General features: G+C 47.8%; 1 protein-coding gene across 2 annotated transcripts; it reads left to right on the top strand.

Moving 5' to 3' along the window:
* Nucleotides 1-8,884: 8,884 nt before the first annotated feature.
* stard3 (StAR related lipid transfer domain containing 3) lies at nucleotides 8,885-19,849 on the top strand. 2 transcript variants are annotated; one of them, XM_088906338.1, is made up of 15 exons: nucleotides 8,885-8,941; nucleotides 12,066-12,289; nucleotides 12,724-12,801; nucleotides 13,059-13,136; nucleotides 13,299-13,352; nucleotides 13,982-14,099; nucleotides 14,310-14,411; nucleotides 15,094-15,149; nucleotides 15,306-15,398; nucleotides 15,719-15,781; nucleotides 16,226-16,321; nucleotides 16,784-16,863; nucleotides 16,993-17,097; nucleotides 17,325-17,418; nucleotides 17,534-19,849. In XM_088906338.1, exons 2-15 carry the CDS (start codon nucleotides 12,077-12,079, stop codon nucleotides 17,639-17,641), a joined length of 1,338 nt encoding a protein of 445 aa, XP_088762464.1. In that variant the 5' UTR covers nucleotides 8,885-8,941; nucleotides 12,066-12,076; the 3' UTR covers nucleotides 17,642-19,849. The 2 variants fall into 2 exon arrangements, with proteins under 2 accessions (XP_088762464.1, XP_088762465.1); XM_088906339.1 differs by lacking the exon at nucleotides 8,885-8,941 and adding an exon at nucleotides 9,321-9,341.
* Nucleotides 19,850-22,813: the final 2,964 nt, after the last annotated feature.

Below are 22,813 nucleotides of genomic sequence, written 5' to 3'. Positions count from 1 at the left end.
CTTGCAAATCTCCAAACCAATTTCTCCCCAAACATCTTTCTAAAGTGAAGAAACTTCACCATGAGAGGATGCAAACAAAGCATCTCTCTAGCAATCTAAGCCTTGCGATTTCCTGTATTATTAACATTATTACTGTCTGTCCAGAGCCTGTTAATGGATAATCTGGGTATCTGTCCTCAGTGGATTGTGGGTCCTGGGATGAGTTTTGTAAAAACAGTAAGCAGGGAGCAGCTAGGAAGATGAAACTTGCTTAAAGAGTCAGTTACGCCTCTCTTGCAGCCTGTAGCTTCACTTCCATCCACAGCCCTTAGCCACGCCTGGTAGATGAACCACAAGACATGCGGCCAAGCTTGCTGACAGCCTTGAATTCCTCTGTCTGTCTGTGAAAGCACAGGCTGAAAAGTGTGGGCTGTGTGCTGATAGTGCTCAGGTTCCTTTAGCAATCGGGGATCTCCTGAGTGGCTCTACAAGTAGGTGGCCTCTTTTCGGATTGTAGGCTGGAATTCACCCAGTTCAGATCTGGGAATTTCGTCATCCATATGAGACCAGAATTCCCCACAGCAAACCTCTTGTTGTATGCTCTGGCTGGGGGCTGCCAGATTATGCTCAATAGCGCCCCCTGTGGCTTGCCAAGTGTAATTGACCTAACAGCACTGACAGTGAGAGCTGTGTGGGGGTTCCTGGATGCCTCCTAAGATGACTTATCTGTGCCATTGCTGCTGCAGGCTCACAGTGTGAGGAGAGAGTGAGTGGCCTGGCGTGATCCTCAGCCCGTTTCTGTGAAGGTTGTCTCTATATCTCCTGTGCTGGTGTGAGGCAGCAGCCAGTCAGGTTCAGTACTCTGTGGGGAGCTCTGCAAAATTTAGAGGACTTCCAGGGGTGTGGGGGTGGGGTCCGCTTTATTCTGGCACATTCTAACACATTCATCTTATGTAAGAGGTTCAGCATCACATCCAGACAAACACCCCTTGCACACTGGAAGCATTGTGTGACTAACAAATTGCCTTGTTTTCATCCAGCCTTTTCTCACTTTTCCCCCAAGGCCACGCTGTGTGAAGGCTGCTCCATCTTCATTATGGGGTTTAATTTTTAAATTAAATAGGGTTCTGCATTGCTCTGCTCCTCTTCTGTGTCTCGGATTCACTGGTTGAGAAAGCTGTCTTTTAGAGCAGGTCTCGTTAAATCCCCAACTCCTGAAGGCTGTGGAAAGGGACAGTCAGTCCAGTTAAACTGTAAATGCATCAATTTAATTATTCTCCCATGGGAAGAGCTGCTTCTAGCTCAAGGAGATCTAGAAATCCTTTTTCCAGAGCTGGAGACTTTTGGTCTCCCATGGTCTTGTCATATTTGTATCATCTGTATATTTTACTATGTTTTCACTGTGGTTTACTGCACTTTACTCTGCTTTTACAGTAACATGCCACGGTAAACTTCCATTAGCTGTGATTTTATCATTAATCGCTGGAGAAATGGCTGTGGACGCATGCTTTCAACTCTCCCTGTGAGAGGGTTGAAGGTCACCAGATAAAGGATTTGCAATGACAGTGTGACAGGAGGGACGTTCCACTGCCCTGGAGCAGGAGAGCCTTGGGGGACGGGCGTGTGTGGCCCGTGGCCCACTGCCCCATGGTGCTGTGGTGTGTGCGTGGAGAGCTGTGCCAGGGAGACAGGGAGGTGTAGGCAGACAAGTGGAAGGGAAGAGGGGCAGAGCTGCGTGAATAATTGATGGCTCCTGAGGAGGCTGCCAGCTCTGAGCTCAGCAGGACCCCAGCCCCAGAGACACAGTGCCCAGCGATCACACTGAGGGACACAGCCGCCCTCCCCTCGCCACTTCCTCCTCCGCTCAGCCCCCTGCTGTCACTGCGGGCCTCAGTCCTGGCTTGTGATCGAACCACATGTTCTGCTGGGAACAAGCAGAGTCTCTGGCCTGGAAACTGCGCAACAGGAGCAAAACTCGAAGCTGGTGCCTGCACGGCACGTGCATGTTTAACAGAGGGTGTACAGTGAGACAGTTACAGTAATGTGACATATTGCCTCCTGCAGTTTGAAAGGGGCTCCAAACCTGCAGGGCCCCATGATTAGGATCAGTAGATTTATTGGTGTGGGGGTTATGTGATGCACCAGTGAGACGAGTGGAATAAATCCCACTTGAGGACAGACTGCACATGTGACATCACTGACACTGATTTCATTGTCAAAAAGAATGAGCCCGTTCCAGCTGAGCCCCGTTGCACCTGTTTTTTGTCTTCTAAGCGAGTGAACACGAATGTGTGGCAAGAACAGGTGGCGCTTCTAGGGTCTGTAAACAGTGCTTGATGAAACACCAAGTCTAGCAATGGCACTAATGCGTACAGTTAGGAGCACACTGGATGCTTTGGAGTCTGATCGTCGATCACCGCCCACGAGCCCCTTGAATCCATGTCACCAGTTTTGATGCTCCTTAGCAACGTTACCATGCATCTGGGAGTAAAGACGAGATAGCTCAACATCATCATCAAGTGCCTATTTTTTTCAGAAAATGGAATTATGATTTAACTTTTTCAACCACACAAATTTTATTCCTGATCCTCCCAGACCAGTTCAGTCCTGGAGATCCTGAACCTTCTGCTTTTTATGGATCACTCTAAGTCTTCAATTTTTAAGGCCGTGTGGTTGAAGGGGTGGGGGCTAGGAGTGAATCTTGGGGAACTGGGGATCTTTCAGAGCAGTCTCATGCTCTGATAAACAGCCATGTGAGCAAGGAAGAGGAGGCACAGCTTAGTGAACAAGAACAGCTGTCTTAGTGTCGAGGTAAGATGTTTTCTGCCAAATCCGTCAATGAATTGGTGAGCAAAGTCCCCTTCTTGAAAGCAGAGACACGTAATTTAAACCAGATCTTTTTCCATCCCAGTTCCTGGTATTTCCGTGTCTCCAGAAGAATGTGCGATTTTTTTTCCAGAAGGCATTTCCTTTTCAGAGGAGCACAGGTGATCCGTCTTGAGTCTGACCACATGTGAAACTTTTTTCTTTATTTTTTCAAGTCTTTTACAAATCCGATTTTGAGGCCCGAACCCTTTTTTGTCAAGCTGCAGTTTGTCTCTGACATTTAATGAAAAATATAATTTTATCCGATAGATCACTATGGACATGTATCATCTTTAAATCTGCAAAGGCTCCCAGTCTTATGAAATTTCTCAAGAATATCTTTTTCTATTAAGAACAGAAAACCCATTCTCAATGAGTGCAAATTGATTGATGTAAAGATATGTGCATAGCACCCTGAAGTAACAGCAGCCTGCTTTCAATTTTCCACTGGGGTGCTGCTGACAGGGTAGCTGGGTTTTAATGGGCTTTCAGGAAGGAAGGAGACGAAACCAAACAATAGCTGACTTCTGTGTTCTGCAGCATTGAAACATGAACTGCTGGCTGACGTGGGAGACTAAATGATTTCTAACATCCTTGAAGCTTGGCATTCCTGTGGTGAGGGAAAAGCCATCACTAGCAGGAGGCTCCCAGTTCAAATCCCGTGGTTCAGCCGCTGTATGGAGCCGCAGGAGCCCCCTTCAGCTCTGTCCTTCGGAGGAGATGTAAAAGCACAAGACCTGTTGCAGCTTTGGATTGCAAAGTTCATCCTCTCAGCTCTGTAAATCACTCTGGATAAAAGTGTTTGCTGATTTCATTGTGCTAAGTGCTTCTGCATGATAACTTTTTAAGATAACTGTTATGCAATGCCCAGGCCTATACTAAGCACAGCTCAGAGACTGCAATGCAAAAATGGGATCTGGACCAGCGATTGGCCATCATATACTTCCAGGTTTTACACATGTGCCCGGTGAAGAACTCAATCCGGACCTGAATCCTGAATTTGTCTTTCCCACAATCCATTGACCTCTCACCTGAGGTTTTCCTGTAGGGTGCTGGAGTGGACAGCAGAGCCGTAGTGTCTGACGAAGCCTGTCAGGCCTGTGGACTGCGTTGCTTGTTCTGACCATAGTGCAGACATAGCAGGGATTCTCTGAATGGCATGCTGAACTCCAGTCTGGCGCGGCTCCGGTTAAACTGACTGCACGGCTCAGCGGCTCCCAGCGCTCACCCAGGATTACTGGCTAAAGCGTTGGATTATTATTATGACTACTCCATCTGGAATCTGTTAGGAGAAGGGGGTAACCAAGCCTGGAGCCAGGGCCTAGCATAATCCCTCAGCAGTTAGACCCAATGGCAGGAAAAATCAGATGGATCAGGAGGCGCCGGTGAGCAGGGAACAAATTGATATGGTTTTTGTGCTGCAAGATACTGGAAATCTTGATCCATCAGGGCTGTGTCACTGTGCATACACAATTTTTAAGGCTTGTGCTGTGTGATCACTCCTGGTTGCCCTGTAGCCAGCATCATGTGTTATTTTCAGATGCTCTTTGAGGAGGTGAAACTGCACAGCACAACCATGCAAATGGACAACAGGTGTCTGGATAGTTTTCCTTAAAACCCCTGTAATCACGGGTCCCCAGCAGAAATCCGTACCTAAGACGCGATGAGGCTGTTCACTTTGTTCATCCCTGAGGTCTGTTGCATGTAATTGTCCCTTAAAGAGCTTCAGAGCCACAGCCTTTGAGCTGAGTGATGTCTCTGCGGAAGAGATGTGGCGAGGAAAGTAATCTTCAGGGCCCATCGTCACAGACTTGCCCACTGAAATCTCGGAGGTTCTCGGTCCCATCCCGCCCAACTCTCACCTGGATCTGAGAAACCTCTGCAGAGGTGAGACGCGGGTGTGGAGGTGTATATAACAAAACAAACATTACATCCATCCATTTATTAACTGCGTCTTCCAGTTGAGGGTTGCGGGAGAGCTGGAGCCTGTCTCGGCAAGCTTTCGGCACAAGGCAGGGTACCCAGGGTACACCGTCACAGGGCAGTAAAACAAACATTCGCCACACCTCTTCCTCCTCCTGGAGTTGTGATTCAGCTTCCAGGCTGTGGCTCTGAAGCTGCTCAAGAGAAAATTACATACAACAGAGCTTAACTGAGTTGGGACAAACTTAAATGCACCATTAATATAAAAAAACAAAGATACTGTTTGACCAGAACAGGGAAACAGTGAAGTGCCTGCTTACATTTTTCTTTAAACTGGTTTCCAGCCAGGGTGGTCCTTTCTGAAACTTCAAAGCCAGGCAGGGAATTTATCACATTTACAAAAGAGAGCGTAAGAATCGCAGAACAGTTCCAGAACGCAGAACACCCCTGGGGTGTGTAGCCACGTAATGAGCCGGATCAGGTGTGCCATTAGCGTTGTGTTTTGCAGGCCTTGTTTATGATGACATAAGTCTTACACCTGTATTGTCAGTGCGGGCTTCAGCGGGAGGGGCTCTAAGTATCTCCAGGGAGGCTGGGGATGGGACAGTGAAGGGGGGTCAGGAATGTCCCGTGCTCGAGGCTGACAGTACACAGACACTGACGCAGGGACGTGCCTGTATCAGCAAGCTCTCTGTGTCAAAGACAAATTCAAAGGGATCCGTTGGCATGAATTTCAGTGTTGCCAAAGCACAGACAATTTACAAACATTTACAGTAAAAACATATTATTGGATGTTACATAAAACATTTTTATTACTGACAGGCACACTCTGCGTTCCTCGGGCTGTGACAGGAGACGTCATACTGGGCTGCAGGTCTGGGGAGTTTCCTCCCTGTTCCCAGTTGTTTAGTGGGCTTTGTGAAGCCAGGATTTACAAAAATGACTTTAAGGTTTTGATACAGGGAACATATACTGTAGCACAATTTCTTCTGAGTGGAAAAGGCAACAGTGCTGGTATTACATTTCGAAACAGTCTGATCATGAATGTTCAGTCCATCCTATATGAGAGCATTTCAAGAACCCATATATTGCAAAGAGCGAAATACCATTAGACCTGCTGCACACTGCCGTTGGCACTGCGGTATGGTAAACTCCCTGTCACTATTTACCCAGGACACAACTGCCTCCTGCCCTCCCACTGACCACACGAGCACCAGCTTCAAAGGACGTGACCCAAGAAGGAGCAGTCCAGAACTGACTCACTACCCACTCCACAGACAAGCCGAACACCAGCTTGCTGTCATGTTGACGGTAAAAAAAAAATGTTCAGTTGTTGTAAAATCAGACTCACTAAAAATACAGGATTTACAGTCAAGGTTAAAGCTTTTACTCTGGGATTCTTTACAACAATATATGTTATTAAGGATTTTAAAATGAATCTCTTTAGTTTTTGGAGGGGTGAGAAGAATAATGTCCTGCCACAGACACCTTGACCCTCCTTGACCCCCCAGTCTCACTGGTACTGGAATACGTTACAGGCATATATATGAAGCAAAATTAAACTGGTAAGATCTCTGAAAATAAAATAGCCCTTCTGTGTGAGCAGGGATAATCTGAAATCTTTTGATATCACAAAATGCACCCAGAGAGATTTTCTCCTTAAAAGTAAGATTCGTGCCCTGAACCTATTGGGTCCTCTGTCTGCATTACAAATTCTGGGCAGATATGTTTTGCTTGTTTGGGTGTGTTTGGTGATTTTGCAAATCATTACAGAACTATACACATGGAGACATGCAGGGCCCTCCATAAGTGCTGGGACAGTGAAGTCAGAATTGCTATTTTCAAGGATTCTCCAGCAATTCGGATTTGAGATGAAAAGATGAATATTAGTTAAAAGCACAGAACGTCACCTTTTATTTCTGGATATTTCTGTGAATACTGCATATGCTTTATATTTAAGAATAATACAACTTGTGTTCCATCCCCCCATTTTAGGTGAACATAGGTATTGGGACATATCTGGACTTAAAGATGAAACTCCGCAGTTTAAATACATTTTAATGCCATGTAAGGTGCAAGAAACACATCCGAGCACAAAGCTTTGTTTCCCGTCTGTCCTGTAGGGTGTTAACTTTGCATTGGTCGCCCTCTAGTGTTCAGCTGCACCCCAGAAACGGAATATAGTGTTCCACCATTCCTTCTCAGGTGCTCTTGAAATAGATGAGATGTCCATGTCCCATCACATCAGCTCTTCGGGCCAGGGCTTCTCCTGGGACGGGACGCCTGTCCGTCAGAGGGATGACTGATGCAGGAAATGCAACTTCTGGTCCGCTGCATCTGGTGATGCTGATAACATTTATAATAATTGCTTACACTTATATAGCGCTTTTCTGGACACTCCACTCAAAGCGCTTTACAGGTAATGGGGACTCCCCTCCACCACCACCAATGTGCAGCATCCACCTGGATGATGCGACGGCAGCCATAGTGCGCCAGAACGCTCACCACACACCAGCTCTCAGTCGGGAGGAGAGCAGAGTGATGAAGCCAGTTCAGAGAGGGGGATTGTTAGGAGGCCATGATTGATAAAGGCCAATGGGAAATGTGGCCAGGACGCTGGGGTTACACCCCTACTCTTTTCGAGAGAGGCCCTAGGATTTTTAATGACAACAGAGAGTCAGGACCTAGGTTTTACGTCTCATCCGAAGGACAGCGCCTGTTTACAGTATAGTGTCCCCGTCACTATACTGGGGCATTAGGACCCACATGAGCTGCAGGGTGAGCGCCCCCTGCTGGCCCCACTAACACCTCTTCCAGCAGCAACCTTAGTTTTTCCCAGGAGGTCTCCCATCCAGGTACTGACCAGGCTCACACCTGCTGAGCTTCAGTGGGTTGCCAGGTGTGAGTTGCAGGGTGATATGGCTGCATTTGCATCCCATGTGAGGGTGTTCAAGATTTTTTTATTCCTGGGAACTTGAAAGACTCCACTCTGCTCACTACGACCTTGTTGATTTCTACAGGGATGGGTTCTGGAGGGTCTTTCGAAAAATCAATGAACATTTCCTCTGTTTCTCTGTTTGGAGGCTGTTGAGCTGAAGGTTGCTGTGGACATCCACTTCCCTCCTCTGTCTGGTTTCCTCTTCAGGTGTTCAGGGAGTAAAGTAATGGGGAGACAACACAGCCCTGAGGTGCAACAGTGCTGACAAACAAGACCCATCCGCCCATACTGCCTTCTGTGTGCTAGGCAAATAGATCGTCCACTGGCAGGTGGGGAGAAGAACATTCAAATAGGAGGGTTTATTGTGGAGGAATTCTGGGATGATGTTGTTGAATACAGAGCTACAATCAACAACACAGAGACTCGCAAATATTCCCAGAGATCCCAGATGCTGCAGGATGTAGTGAAAGCAAATATCAACAGAAACCTTCCTGCATTTTTAGTTTGCAAAGTGTTTTAGGACTTCTTGTTCTTTAATAAGAAGTGTAACATTTTAGTATTCATATTAATATGAAGGAAGAAAGTAAAAACTGCACCTGCTAAAAGTTACATTTGAGAGCGAACGTTTTCATTCTAAAATGAATTTGTGAAGTTATGTGCGGTCACTAATTATTAAAGTGAACTGACCACATTGTTGTTATTCCTCAAATTTCCACGGGATGGCGGTATGACTGATTAAGCAGAGCTTTCTGGGAGATGTAGTCCTTTACTAGGGACTCTATACTGAAAAAAATGATCCTTTGGATTGGACGTAAAACCGAAGTCCTGACTCACTGTGGTCATTAAAAATCCCAGGATGTTTCTCGAAAAGAGTTCACAGTGGGTGAAGTAGTGTTATTTAGCATGTCCTGTGATTTGGTTAAGTTTGATTTGTGATGTTTTCGCAGTGCTGTCCTGATGAGGCTGACTAGTGTCATTGTGGCCCAGGGTAATGAGCTTCAGAACCAGCTGGCTGTGGGGTCTCTTCTTAAGCTTCAGCAGGGCCTTGTGGTGGCAGTAGAGATCTGGGCACTGTTTTTCACGTGTAGACTTTATTTTGCTGTTCTCTTCCGTGCATAAACCTCCGGTCTCTCTTTCCGTGTGTGCGTGCGTGCGCGCACTCGTCAACCGGATGTGTACGGCTATACAGTTACGTCGTCTTCCGGAAGTCAGCGCGAACGTGATTAGTATGATCAGGTGAGTTTCGGTTTATTCTCAAACATTGTGCTTTTGCTTTTTGTCGTATAAAAATACGTTGTTTTTTTTTAGAAGTTGTACGAGTCGTCGGGTAATATTCTTAAGCTGTTGTGATTGTTTATAGAGGGGGGAGGGGGAGAGTTCCTGACTTATCTGCTGTTCCCTGGTTTATTTTTCATCTTGCTAGGCAGTGTAGAGAGAAGCAGAAGTTTTTTTTGCTCGAAACGCGACTACCTTTAGCACAGCTGTTCGTCGGAGCCTCAGCTTCTCCACAATCGATTCCGAAACTGCGTGCCGCCGCAAGATCCGAAAACGGTAGATGAATTACTGTCAGATCATCTCAGTTCTGTCCCAGGGCCAGTTAGGGTAGGGGGCTAGACCCGTCTCCTACCAGCAAGAGGTAATGTGTTTTATTTACCGTGCTTGTAATTGTACTAGTCGTGTTTGTGCTGCTGCTGCTTCTGCTGCCCCTGTACTGTGGCGAGAGCATCGCATATGATTGAATTCGTTTTGAAATTACAGTGATGGAGAAGTCTTCCCATCATGCAGTAGCGCTGTAAGACTATTTGACTGTACTCATTGTGTGTGATGTTTTTGTTGTGTTGGACTCTGCTGTAAAACACACTTGCCCCAGGGGACGATAAAGCTCCATTTAAAATGACTAGTTGTTACCCCTGGTGTCTCAACAGCACACCATTCACACCGACGAATCGAATTTGCTCTACTGTTCGTTCCTCTTAGTGCAAGAAATGTTTTATATGAGCTACGGTACACAGAGAGGTGCCCCATATTGGCGACACCTTCTTCCTGGACCTTTTATTGTAGTTTTGTTGCAGCCCGGATAGCGAGGAATCGATGCGGCCAGAGTGTCGCCGATCTCGGTGTAAAGTCGATATACGGACTTCGACCCAACAGGGTGGATAAGAGTGACCAGGCAAGCGATCTTTGCAAATACCTGTTTATTTTGACACCGATCTGAACCGTGTTTTGTTGTTTTACCTCATCCGGCTTTGATGCCTGTTCGAGTTTTCTACTTGGAAGAGTGTTTCAGTGACGGTGTGCAACTCGAAAAGCGCAACGTTTTTAAGGTCGCTGTCATCCCCGGTACTTCAGTTGTTCCTCGGTTTGAAATATTTTGCACGCTTTTAAGTTATATCAGAAAGATATTCATGACCGTCTGCCATTCTGTTTCTTTCCACCAGTAAAACACACCGCGCTAGGGCTGCTGTTTCCGGACTCTTTACTATAAGGGGTGAAACAGGAATCATCAGCAGATGTCTTATTAAGCAAGCGGCGTAAATAACCAACATGCAAATATGGAACATCAAATGCGCTGGAAGCTAAATTAGGAACTCGAGAAAATTCGGGGAAAAAGGGGGGGGAGGTCACGTGGGTTTGCCTAGCTCGTTTTTTAACTTGGGAGGAGTGAGGGGTATGCATGACCCCGAGGACAGAAATATGATGGAATTGTTTGGGGTTTTTAAAGTACAGCTTCCTGTTTCTACATACGGTGGACCTGTTAACCTCTCCCAAGCTAATGGGGGAAGGGGGAGAGGCTGGGGTACGGGGGTTGAACGATCGTTGTGCCAGCATTAGTATTAAGAGTGTAGTATTGGTTCCAGTTCAGTTAACTTGTCACGTGCGCAAGTGCAATGAAACGCTTATTTGCATGTGTGCTCCAATACAAAGACATTAAAGGAATCGTCAAAAACATAAGCACATCACAGCAGCAACAGCAAGTTAAAAAACATACAACTTAAAACATCAGTGTGTGCCAGAGGTAGGGGTAGAGTTCATTGATCTGACAGCTTGTGGGAAGGAACTGTCTCTGAATCTGGAGGTTGGTGCCTTTGTGCTCCTATAACGCTGACCAGAGGGAAGGGGGGAGAAAAGTGAGAAAGCAGGATGACTGGTGTCCTTAGCGATCCTTCCAGCCTTCCTGAGACAGCGAGTTGTAAACATGTCCACAGTAGAGGGGAGCTGGACTCCAGTGATGGCCTAGTAGTCTTAGTAGTGGTGCAGAGTCCCCATCTGACTTTTGCACAGCAACAGAGAGGCGACCCCAGACGAAGAAGAGATGGGGTGCCCTGCTCAGGGGGGTTCCTGGGGCACAGCCTGCAGTGAAAGCCCACAGGCTCCCAGTATCCAGTGATGGGCCTGACCACAGCAGAGGGCAGTATGGAAGGGGATTGGTCGACAGGACCCTCGGAGCTGTGATCTGTGAAGGGGCTGTAACAGCTGTCCAGATGAGAGAATCAGTGCCAGTGGGTGGTTTGTTCTGTACCTCTGCAATCCTCTGTGTGAAGAAGGTCCTCCTGCTTTCAGTTTCGGACAAGACTAAAGGAACCAAATTCTCTGGACATGCTTAAGACATTTGTTTCCTCCTAGAGCAGAGGACAGCAGTTCTCATCTAAGAGATTAATAATTCCCTCTGGTTTTTATTCCAGCTGAGGTCTGAATGAAACAGTCTTTTCAGTTGCTTACTAATTGCTTAATAATTGTCATTAATGTGTCTGAGCATCAACCATTTTATGCTGCCTCAATGCTGTGACTCTCCAGGAGCTGGGTTAATGATACCCTTGTTCAAGGGGGACATCTGCTTGCTACTTAGGGTAGCCTTCAGTCTTAAGTGGGCAGTATTTGTCCATATTAAGTCGAAAGGGAGTGAGATCCTTAGTCGTATTTTAAAACTATTATGTATCAAAACAGAGACACTGATGCCATCACCCTCTCACCCTGTTCAAGTGTTTTGGAAATTTTCTAACCTAGTAGCTGGGGGATTTGAAGAAACTCGCCTGTGACCTCAAGTACTTAGTCAGCCTCTACAGTCAGCACTGTGGAGAACCCAGGCAGGGGTGTTGAGGCTGTAGAAAGCAGAAGTGCCTGTTCTCTGTAGGCATGTGTGCTGAATCCCCCTTCCGTGTCATCACAGGCAAGCAAAGAGGTAATTTGGTGAGGCTTCTGAGAAAAAGAAAGCTCCAGATTTGCCTGTGAAACTAGGAAGTCATGTCTGAAACGCATGACGGCAGCAGTACACTTCTACATAATCAATGCATGGATTGATTCTCCTGTAAAACACGTCTTCAGCAGGAATTCTCTTCCCATCCCTGTCTTCTCCCTTTAGAGTGCAGTAAGATGCCGGGGGGGGTGGAGAATGGAGACCTGGGGGCCAGTCTCCCAGCCATCGCCTCTCTGAACGCCTCGTACTCCCAGAATTCCTTGTCCCTGCCTCCATACTACCTTGCCCCTGGGGAGCGCAGGCTCATCTCTGACGTCCGCCGGACTTTCTGCCTCTTCGTCACCTTCGACCTCCTCTTCATCTCCTTGCTGTGGATCATCGAGCTCAATGTCAGTGCCTTCGTCCCACTCTCTTTCTCTTCAGGTTTTTCTTAGAAAATAAGACAAGTTGCAAATGAGCCGAGACTTTTTGACCCTTGTGTACCCAAATGAGTTAGCAGCTAATTGATTTTAGACCCTGTCCAGCCTGTTTCCAGGAAATGAACAACATGTCTGGACACCTTGTTCATGTCTTCCACAGTGCTTTGTATGACGACGTGGCTCCTGTTCTCTTGGATCTGCGTATACTTAATTTACATTTGTCTTGTATTTTGTGTTTTGCTATTTTGTCTATTGGTTTGGCTTTTTTCAGGATGTTTGACAAATTTAAATACTTCAACCTAGCTGTCGGAACCCGTAGCTTAAGTCCCGTCTCTGTGCATGTCTGTTAGTCTCTCTGCTGCTGTTGTTGACCCAGTGTCCTTATCTGTGTCCCCTGTCCTCAGATAAAGGACTCTATCTGGGAGAACCTGGAAGAAGAGGTCATCCGCTACAAATTCACGTCTTCTTTCTTCGACATTTTTGTGAGTCTCCTTTTACAGTCAGAAATTATGCAAGCGAGTGGTGTGAAGTCCAGCCGATTAGACTCATTATAATAAGTGAAGACTGCTCATTTACTGCAAATCTGATTAACCAACGAAACGTGGTTCTGATTAACTCTTGGGATTCACTATATTGGGTGCAGTAATGATGCAGGGGTCTTCTGACACCTTCATGAAGGCTGTTTGGCACATGTAGGTACAGGGTGTGAACCTGTTCCTTTCCTGTTCTTTTCTCCCAGCTCCTGGCGGTGTTCCGGTTCGTTTTGCTGCAGCTGGGCTACGCGGCCCTGAGACTGCGACACTGGTGGGTCATCGCGGTAAGAACCGGTCCAGAGGAGTGACGCCGGGCTCATGGAGAACCTGGGGAAACAACAACAGCAACCACCTAACTGCCGATTGCAGAATCGTCAAAGTTCTCTTCTAAAAGAGCTGTTTGAATTCCATGATGAACTGTCTGCTGTCCTTTCCTTCTCTCCCAGATCACCACCCTCGTGACCAGCTCCTTCCTCGTCGCCAAGGTCATCTTGTCCGGTGTGAGTGGACAATGTTTCAAAGAGCCCCAGCTGTATGAAAATGATCTCCGAGTCCCCTTAATTTACACTTATTTTCCTATTTGACTTCCACAATTGTTAAAATTGTAAACTTTCTGCCAGATCACCAGCTTAGAAACAAGAGGGGGTCCTTTTGCCTGTCTGACTCTTTCAGTTCACCTAGAAGAAAGCAGTGCACTGGGGTTAACGTAGCTTGAATTAAGTCCACTTGTATATGTCTTCTTCAAGACCAAAAATATTCAGTTTGTTTATCCTGTGTAAGGCTTTCTTTGAAGGAGTGAACCTTGTTACTTTTAAGTGATTCCAGAGCAACACTGTCCTGGTGCTCTCTGGGGTTGGGCTGTGTGTGATGTGATACCTTTGTGCCGGCAGTGCATTGCGCTAGGCGGTACAGCCACAGTAGTGTTTTCCCTGCATCAGGTCTGCCTGTCCTTGTATGGCCACAAGGGAAAAGTGGAAGTCTTTTTAGTTTTGGGGAAAAATGGAGTTCAAGTAAGAGATTGTTGGAAATACTCTGAAAAGGATGATGACTTGTAGTTTTAAGCGTAACAGAAAACGCCCTGGCACACCCGGGTCTGCTCTGATAGCTGGTGTTCTCCGGTCTCCCCCAGCCCCTGTTCAAGAATGCCTTTGGGTATGTGCTGCCCATCACCTCCTTCGTCGTGGCCTGGCTGGAGACGTGGTTCCTCGACTTCAAAGTGCTCACGCAGGAGGCAGAGGAGGAGAGGGGTGAGAAAAGGAGCGAGAGGGGATGTGTGTGTAGGGGGTGTAAGATTGTTCTACATGGAGAGAAAGAGACGGTTTTGTGAATCATAGACTTCATGCTACTATACTCTGTTTTTCACTTTCCTTCTCCGTCTCCAGCTTCCACATTTCCCCCCGTTCTATACTTGTCTCTGCCTGTGTATGTCTGTCACTCAGTGATCCCCTCTCTTTCAGCTTATCTATCAGTTGTGAATGCAGCATTGGAGAGGGGACCCCTGATCTATGCCCAAGCCTTCTCCGATGGCCAGTTCTACTCCCCGCCTGAGTCTCCAGCAGGTGAGATGGCTGTTTGCGCCCTGCAACACACGCACATCAGTGGTGACCACTTCTAGGCTTGGAGAGCCATGTTCATGCAGGTTCTTTATGCGTCACTATTCAGCTGTCAGTGACTTGGGGGGGGGGGGTAAAAGACACAGGCGCAGTAATCATGTAAAGACCCGAGAGAATGAGAGCTACAAGCCCCTCCTGGCTTCTGAAGCCCAGTAATCACTGGGTCATGCTGATCAATAATGCTATTGATTGGCAGCTCCACACCTCAGTGTTTGTTTGCTCTGCAACCTGTTTTTGTGGAACAGTACAGTGGCTGCTGTGTCCGTGCCAGGGTCCAGGGTTCAGTTCTAACTTTACCCTTCTGTCTGTGTTGAGTCCTTCCTGAGTTTGTTTGTTTTTTTTCCCCTGAGCTCTGGTTTCCTCTCTCTGCAGAAGGCTGTTTGACTTGAGTGGTTTTTCAGAGAGTTGTTCCTTTCTCCACAGCCCTGCAATGATCCTGTGCAGGAGAGCAGTCGGTTCAGTCCTTGCCAGGACTGGTTGTTTAAGGGGTTTTCTGATTTGTAGAGAGGTGGATGGACTGTTTGTCTTCGTAAGTCCTTAACTAGCGGGTGTTTAAAGAGCTGATGAAAACCAGCTAGACTCGCGACCTCACTGTTGCTGGTCTGGCCTGACGGCTGTCTCTCCACAGGATCTGATGACGAGCAGGAGGAGGAGACCCATGGGCGCAAAGCCGTGACCCCCCAGGTGCGCAGTGCCTGAGTGCATGTAGAGGTGAAATTCCCTGCTCGTCTCTGTGCCGCGTGGCTCTGTGGGTCGGTGCTAGACTCCCCCACCCCAGGCCCGGCGTCTGGGCTGTACCAGGAAGTCCAATCTCTCTCTCTTCCTGTCGCCATCTGTCAGGAGAAGGAGTTTGTGCGGCAGGGCCGGGAGGCGATGGCCATCGTCGATCAGATCCTCGCGCAGGAGGAGAACTGGAAACGAGAAAAGAGCAACGTGAGTCTGTCCGTCTCGCGGCAACATCCCAGGGAGTCTGGCGGTGGTTACTAGCGCATGGGGCCTTTCTCTTAGTCTGTTTGTGAAAGCTCTTCTTTGTGCAGTTTTACTTCCCGGGTGGTGTGCTTGTGTGCGATTGTGATTGAGGAATGGAGTCGTTTGTAACGTATTGTCGTGACCTTGGTTTGTGTGTGATTTTCTACCAGAGATGAGTGTGTTTAACTTCACGGCAATTCTAGTTGCACAGTCAGGATTGTGGTGTGTGCAGTGTTGCTCTCTCTGTGTGTATCCGTGTGTAACAAGTTATTGATGATTTTTAGGAGCATGGAGATGCTGTTTACTCCCTGGAGATCCCCTTCCATGGCAAGACCTTCATCCTCAAGGTGACAGCCATCTCCCTCAGCCTAGTCTGTGCTTCCATCCAGCATTTTTAAATCTGCATGAGGATTAATGGTTTTTTAGAATGTAGTATTTCTGAATTCCCTTTTAGAACATTAAAATGTTACTTAGAATGTAATCCTGGTACTGAAATTATACATAAATTGATAGTGTAATCTCTCAATCTCGGCATAATGTGCCAGGCAGAAATTTAAATGTCGCTATAAATGAAGGATCTATTAGTTTTCAAATAATTACTCAAGTTTTAGAAAGATGTTGCATGATGTTAAAGCTGATTAATAGCAACTGCAGGCTGTAGGCCTGAAGCAAGAAAAGCAACATTTTTTAAAATAATTAGCTTCTTGGAGTGTTAAGGTTTCTAAAGTAAACATTTGGGTGCCATGCGTCTTTGACACTTGTCTTTGTCTGGTGTGCCTGTGCCTGACCAGGCCCTCATGCAGTGCCCTGCGGAGCTGGTGTATCAGGAGGTCATTCTGCAGCCTGAGAAGATGGTGCAGTGGAACAGAACCATCTCTGCCTGCCAGGTGCTGTGGATCTGGGTTGTGTGGGGCTGTCCAATTGTTGTTTAATGGTTATTAATTAACGCTTAACTCATTAGGCTGAAGCCTTTATGTACAGTGAGCTGTGGTTGTAATTACTAGACCATACAGTGCATTACTAATTGAATAATAAACTTCATTTTATATAGCGGCTTTAATCATGGCTTCTCAAAGCCCTTTACAGCATAACAGGAGAAGACCCTGTCACCCATAGAATGTAGACAGGCTTGGGGGACAGTTAGGAGACCAGAATTAGAAGAGCGAAGGTTGCGAGGTGGGGAGTAGGGCGATAATAGTTCAGACAGGTACTGAGGTGCCAAGCCATGCAGAGCCTTATAGGTGAGCATGAGGATTTTGATGTCGACACAAAACCTGAGAGGAAGCCAGTGCAAGGCCTCCAGGATAGGAGTAATGTGATGTGCGAGAGCTGTACTCTCTGTGCCGCAGATCCTGCAGAGGGTGGACGACAACACGATGGTGTCCTATGATGTATCGGCAGGAGCAGCAGGGGGTGTCGTCTCACCCAGGTATCCTGTCGAAACGCTCGGCCCAAAACTGCTCGTTTTCATCTCTCTCTCTCTTTCATCCCCCCACCCCTGTTGGGTGATGACAGTGTCGGTTGACTGCAGGTCTCCCTCTCTCTCGGTGTCTGTCAGGGACTTTGTGAATGTCCGGAGGGTGGAGAGGAGGCGGGACCGCTACATCTCTGCAGGAAAGGCAACCAATCACGAGTCCAAGCCGCCCCACGTCCGCTACGTCAGGTGAGTTGGACACTTCCTGTTCGGCTTGCTCCCAGGCTGCTGCCCAGTGTGTCCGTGTGGTGGTCAGGTCTCAGGTCTCCATACTTTACACTTGCTGCCTTTCTCTATATAGTTGCAGATCAGCCGTTTAATATTACCAAGCTAACAGACAGTCCCCTCAGTCCCACTGCTGTAAGTAAGCAGATCTTCCTGTCTGCGGAGGATATAAACAGTGCTGTTTCTTGCAGGGGTGAGAATGGTCCAGGAGGCTTTGTGGTCCTGAAGTCCAACACCAACCCATCTCTCTGCACCTTTATATGGGTCCTCAACACAGACCTTAAGGTGGGCACCCTGTTGTCTTGGAGTAGGATTATGTGTCTGTCGCCCTGTTCCTGTGGGTTTGAATGGGTGTTGCTTGTTTTGGCCCTGAGGTTTCCTGTCTCTCCTTCTTTCTCAGGGTCGTTTACCACGCTACCTCATCCACCAGAGCCTGGCCGCCACCATGTTTGAGTTTGTGTCGCACCTCCGCCAGCGGATTAGCGAGCTGCGTTCCACTCTGCGCTAGAGTGGTCCCACGCACAGTTCACCCTGCAGCACTGCCCCCTAGAGGCTCGGAGGTCATACTGCCTTCTTCGGTGGCAATCCTCCCGGTTCTGCACTCAAACAGCCCTACAGGAAGGCGCGTTGCAGGAGGCACCACCCAGACTGATGCCTTTTTCCACAAGAGGGTGCTCATTTGTTTCTAGTCAGTTTTCTAAGCAATGAAGGAAGAAACTGAAAAGCTCTCTGTACCACAGTGAAATTTTGGAAGGATCATTGGACAATGCAAATGTGAAAAGGCAAACACAGAAGATGAACTGGAATCATCTTACTTATTCCTCTATGTCCTTAAAATTGATTGTGTGTGATTGAAACCTGCTGCTGTTGTCTACCAGGGGGTATAATGTAGACTGGTGTTGATAGAAGTGTCCCAGCAGCACAGAAGAAGGACCACAGAGTGAGCTTTGCTGAGTCTATCTTGATGTTGGCTGTGGGGTCTTCCGTCCAGACTTTGGGTTCTGGTGGGTTTCAGGTGGTCAGCACCAAATTATCTGGTCCAATTTGCATTGCTTCTCAAATTCCTCTGCCCGGTTAAAGATACTGGTTCTAGTATGACTCGGTTCCAGAAGTTGTCTCATCTTTCCCCATGGTCTTCATATTCACGTTTATGCCAGGCGTACCACAGACCCACCCAGCCAGACCTGAAAGGCATACACATGGAGAGCCGTGCGTTAAAAAAAAGCACGCATGCATAGCCCTGTTCTGTGAAAATGGGCAGCTTTTCCCTGAGAGTTTGCCTGCAGCACCAAGCAAAGAGCTCTGCCAGCTCAGCCTGGTGCTCAGGCAGGGCCCGAGCAGGTGTTGAGGACCCATTTTCATGTGGCACTAGCACATCATGCTGAGCAAGAAGGCATACAGCTCCATGCTGGGGCTGATGCTTATGGACCAAACCCAGACTCCCATCCCCCCATCCCAGAGACTCCGTGCATGTGCGATCACAGGACTCCTGTTTTTTTCTGGTTTCTGTAGGAGTACAGGTGATGCCCATCTTCCCTTTTGCACCCTTCCCTTTGGTTTTAGAGGAGACTGATTCTGTATTGATCCCCCTCAAAGAAGTGCTAGGAAGGCGGGGTGGGGTGCTGTCGATTGTACTTCCTGGCCTGCAGGTGTCCTGGGAGGTGCAGTTTCTACATGCACACCATGCAGTTCAAACTGGGTTGAACAAATTATGTCCGACCGGTTATTTTTTTTATATGTGTACATATCAAATTGAATTCTAGTTCTGCTTTGTTGTGCCAGTGTTGGATCACCATTTCTATTCATGCTTTCTTACTGTTAACGCTTGGGGGGGGGAAATGTTTTCATATTGCAAAAAAAACACTGATCGATGGCAGAAGACAAAATGAGATTGTGTGTGCACACACTTCTCTGCCCGATGGCCTTGTTCTAGCCTTTTGTGCAGTGTAAAAAGTCTGTCTGAATCACGTTAGTGCTGAACCATGGGGCCAGAGCAACCACTACAGAGGAGAATAATGCTGCTTACATCATGTTTAGGAATTTTGCCTTGCCTGACAAAAGAACTCGTGCCTTTTTGAAAAAAATCAGGAAAAGAGTGGTTCATATTGCATGCATTGTTTTTTTCTTTTCTGTGCCAAACTGGAATTGCAGCCTTGTTCCACACGTGGGCCCAAGGTGCTAAGGGCTTTGTGGAGGAACCTGGGAGATTCTCGCTTGACATGTTACTGTTCCATCATCATGCTGTATCGGAAATGGAGCAGAGCAGGGGTCTGAGTCACGGGCTGTCTTTGAGGTACCAGCAACTGTAACTTGAGCATGGATATGACTGGGAGCAACACATTGTGCTGTGGGAGTTGTTAAGGCAATATGAATTTTCAGAGGCAAACCTTCCTGGAATTGCACTTTTACAAGTACAATTGTCTACTCTGTCACTTTGTTGTTTTATTAATGGGTTTCTGGGTTTACAGTAGTACTGCCCTGACTCGAGTCAATGTCTGACCACCTCCTCCAGAATCTGCAGTGCCAGGCCCTGACTATATTGCTTTTCCATTACAGGCAGCTTTTTTCCCACATTTTCCAAAAGGGTTCTTGCTTGTAAGAGAAGGTGCTTGATCTTTCCTGCTTTCTACCTAATGTCGAGTAAAGTTGTGCAGACCGATGGGCTCAGTTAAATTAATTTGAAAAGTAATGTACAAATACAGATTTTTATATTTCAGTTTCTGCTTCATCAGTATATAATTACACAAGGGCCTGTAGCTTACACATCCTGAAGAGGAATTCTTTTTCCTTGTTTATAACCCTGTCCCATCTTCAGCTGGGTGCAGCCTTTCTCCCTGCTCTAGGAGAGCTTCCTGAAACGAAATCCCGCACAGCACAGCGTGTCCTGGAGCTGGGCTGACACCCCGGAGCAGCTGGAGTACAGCAGGCTCTTGTGATCGCTGCCCCCGAACAGATTGGCTCAGAACAATCGCGTCCTCACAGACCAGCCTCTCAAAGCTGCGATTGTTGCCGGTGCTGCTGCTGCCAGCGTTTGTGCTCTCTCACTCGCGTCCCTCATGGTAGACCGCACGGTGACTCGGGAGTCACAGGCCCTAGCCGAAGCAGTAGCAGAGAACACATCCGTGTTGCAGTGCTAAGAAGAGATGCGTACACTGGGACCAGATCTCTCTGCTGGGCCTGATCTCTGGGTCCTGAGTGGGACAGACCCACGTATCTCAGGTCTGACTGCTCCGTACAGCTGAGCTGGGTGAGGCGTTATTGGGGCATGCTGCTCTATCGACATTCCTGATGTGTAATTGACAGTAGCCATCTGATTATTCACCCAGACAGCAGTGAGCACAGCCTTCAGATAATAGAAATTGCAACAGTGGTACCCTTGCTGAATTTTGATTGCATGTGAGTGTCCTATGTTCTCACATAGACATGACTGTATTTATTAAGGCCAGGTTTAATAAAATGTCCTCTAAGGGCAAATTACATTTTATAAACCAAACAGCGTCTTCCTTACATTCTGAAAAGTGACTGTAACTGTTTGATGTGGGTCTGCTTTTGCTCTGGGCCGAGAGTCATCACTGTAGTGCACTGCAGTAAATAAATACAGACGTTGGCAAGTCTAGTCACAAACCTCGAAACCCGAATGTCGTGTCGGTCTGATGTGGAGACTGGTTCTCTGCATGCTCCTCTTTCCTGAAATCTGGATCGATGGCAGTATCCGTTAAGGGATTCCCAGCACAGCCACAGCCTTCTAGGAAAATAAATATGGTGGGGGAGAGGGCACTTCAGGGACGAGGAGTTTATTATTATATTTTCAAGTATGTTTTGTTCTGAACCTGGCTCCAAAGACCAGTGGATCACCTGAGTTTAGTTACTCCTTCGCTCTCACTCAGCCCAGTGTTTGCCTGATGTGACTGGTTTTGTCACAGGTCTTCATTGGGGTTATTCTTTATTATAAACCCACCCAGTCTGGAGCGCAAGCGCTGGTCATCAGAGCAAGGCAACTCTTGCTAATTGTACACCAACCTGCCCGCTGAGCAAGCGACTTCGCTGGCTGAGCTGGGCGGGAGCCCCTCGGTTTAAAACCGAGACGAGTTTGACAAGTCCCTCGGATTGCCTGGTTCTCTTTGAGACCTCGCTTGTTAAAGACCTGGGACAGGAAAGCACCCACAAACTGGTCAAAACGAGGCCTGGTGGCTGAAGCAGGCCATTGTTGGCTTAATTCGGCCACGGTGTTCTGCAAGCAGTCAGGTGTTCATTGTGTCAGTGCTTCTTAAATGAGCTAATTCACTTAAGTGAGTGATTGACAGACCTGCAGCACTGTGGATCTCCTACAGGACTGGAACCATGGGACCTGAACACTATAGGGGCTTACTTTAACATGTCAAGGCCCTGTGCTTCTAGTCTCTCCCTGTTCCTCTCCATTTGTAGCTGTGTAGACTCCCTACATCGGAGATGCGAGGGTAGAAGTGCCCAGCCTAGCTGAATGGCTTTAATGCAAGCCTGAATGGAGGCTTTGTTGAGAAGGCTCTCAACACACACTCGCTCTCTGTGCAAGTGCTGAAGGCCAGCACACAGAAGACTGTTGTGTACGTGTGTGTCCCTCGGGGCAGGAGGGATCATCAGGGTACAGTCCTTCCCTCTTCCCTGCTTCATGTACAATGCCCCTGTCATGCACGCTGCCTCTTGGAGAGAGGTGTGCGCAGGGGACGCAGGCTTATCCTTTCCCCACTGGGACAGAGAGGGGGGGCTAATTCAGCTGGCTTGAGTATTCTGCTTTGGCTCTCTCTAGGGACCAATTCCTGGTGTTCTCCCGTGGTGTTGGGATGGCGCCCTGTTCCGTTTCTGTCTCCTAGTTGTAGATTAGGGCTCCTGGAAACGAGCACATGAAAGCACAGTAAAAGCTCCGCGCCCCCTCCCCTGCCTGTGCTGCACTGTGTCAGTGCCAGCTTTGATTGGAGTTTATTCCTATAGAGAAAGAGCCCAGGTTCTGATTTCCCACTGTGTTCACAGTGTCCCACTGGATAGAAAGCAAAGGGCAGTTTGTCCAGAGACAGAGACAGAGACAGGGGGCCATGTGGGTTCTTCTGCTGAAACATGGGAGGGAGGGCTGTCCCTCAAGCATGCAGGGCCCAGCCCAGAATCTGTGTCCTCAGTCTATCGGTATTCTGTGTCATAGTGAGGCAATACTAAATGATACAGCAGCCATGCTTTGCTGCTCTGCATTTCTTCTTTGCTTTCAGCTCCTTCATAGCTGTCCTCGCCCTGCTCTCTCCCCACTCTACACTCTACATTTCTTCCGCACGTCTTCTCCACTCTGTGCCTTCATCCTCTTCCTCATTCCCTGCGTCCTAACCCCCCCGCTCCCCTCCGCTGGGTGTGGGAGCTGGCCGTCTCGGGCCCAGAGCCCCTTGGCGGTTGGCGCAGATCTTGTGATCGTTCAGCTGTTCCGTCTGTACGTGTGTGATCTCAATGGGCCTCTCAGTTTTGTAGCTTTTAACAGTTTGCAAGTCTTTTTCCCATTTCGGGGAAAAAAAACGGAGAGAGCAGGTTAGCAATGGATGTGTTGTCCGCAGTCAGGTGTGCGGCCTGTGTGCTTGTGGCGCTGGTGGTGAGCGGTCAGTGATGACAGTGACAGCAAGGGCGACTGTGTCAGGGCTGGGTTCCTCCACTCCATGAGGGCCTG

The sequence above is a fragment of the Atractosteus spatula genome, chromosome 26 (genome assembly GCF_055471065.1).
Source record: "Atractosteus spatula isolate fAtrSpa1 chromosome 26, fAtrSpa1.hap1, whole genome shotgun sequence".
Taxonomy (NCBI): Eukaryota; Metazoa; Chordata; class Actinopteri; order Semionotiformes; family Lepisosteidae; genus Atractosteus; species Atractosteus spatula.
The sequence above is the reverse complement of the archived record's forward strand: the minus strand, read 5'-3'. Positions and strand labels throughout refer to the sequence as shown.

What these genes read in the sequence shown, in the direction of transcription:
- stard3 (XM_088906338.1), top strand. Translation starts at nt 12,077, where the DNA reads ATGCCGGGGGGGGTGGAGAATGGAGACCTGGGGGCCAGTCTCCCAGCC. An exon ending in CCCGCCTGAGTCTCCAGCAG is followed by an intron (nt 14,412 to 15,093) that starts GTGAGATGGCTG and finishes GTCTCTCCACAG; the next exon opens with GATCTGATGACGAGCAGGAG. An exon ending in TCCTCAACACAGACCTTAAG is followed by an intron (nt 17,419 to 17,533) that starts GTGGGCACCCTG and finishes CTTCTTTCTCAG; the next exon opens with GGTCGTTTACCACGCTACCT.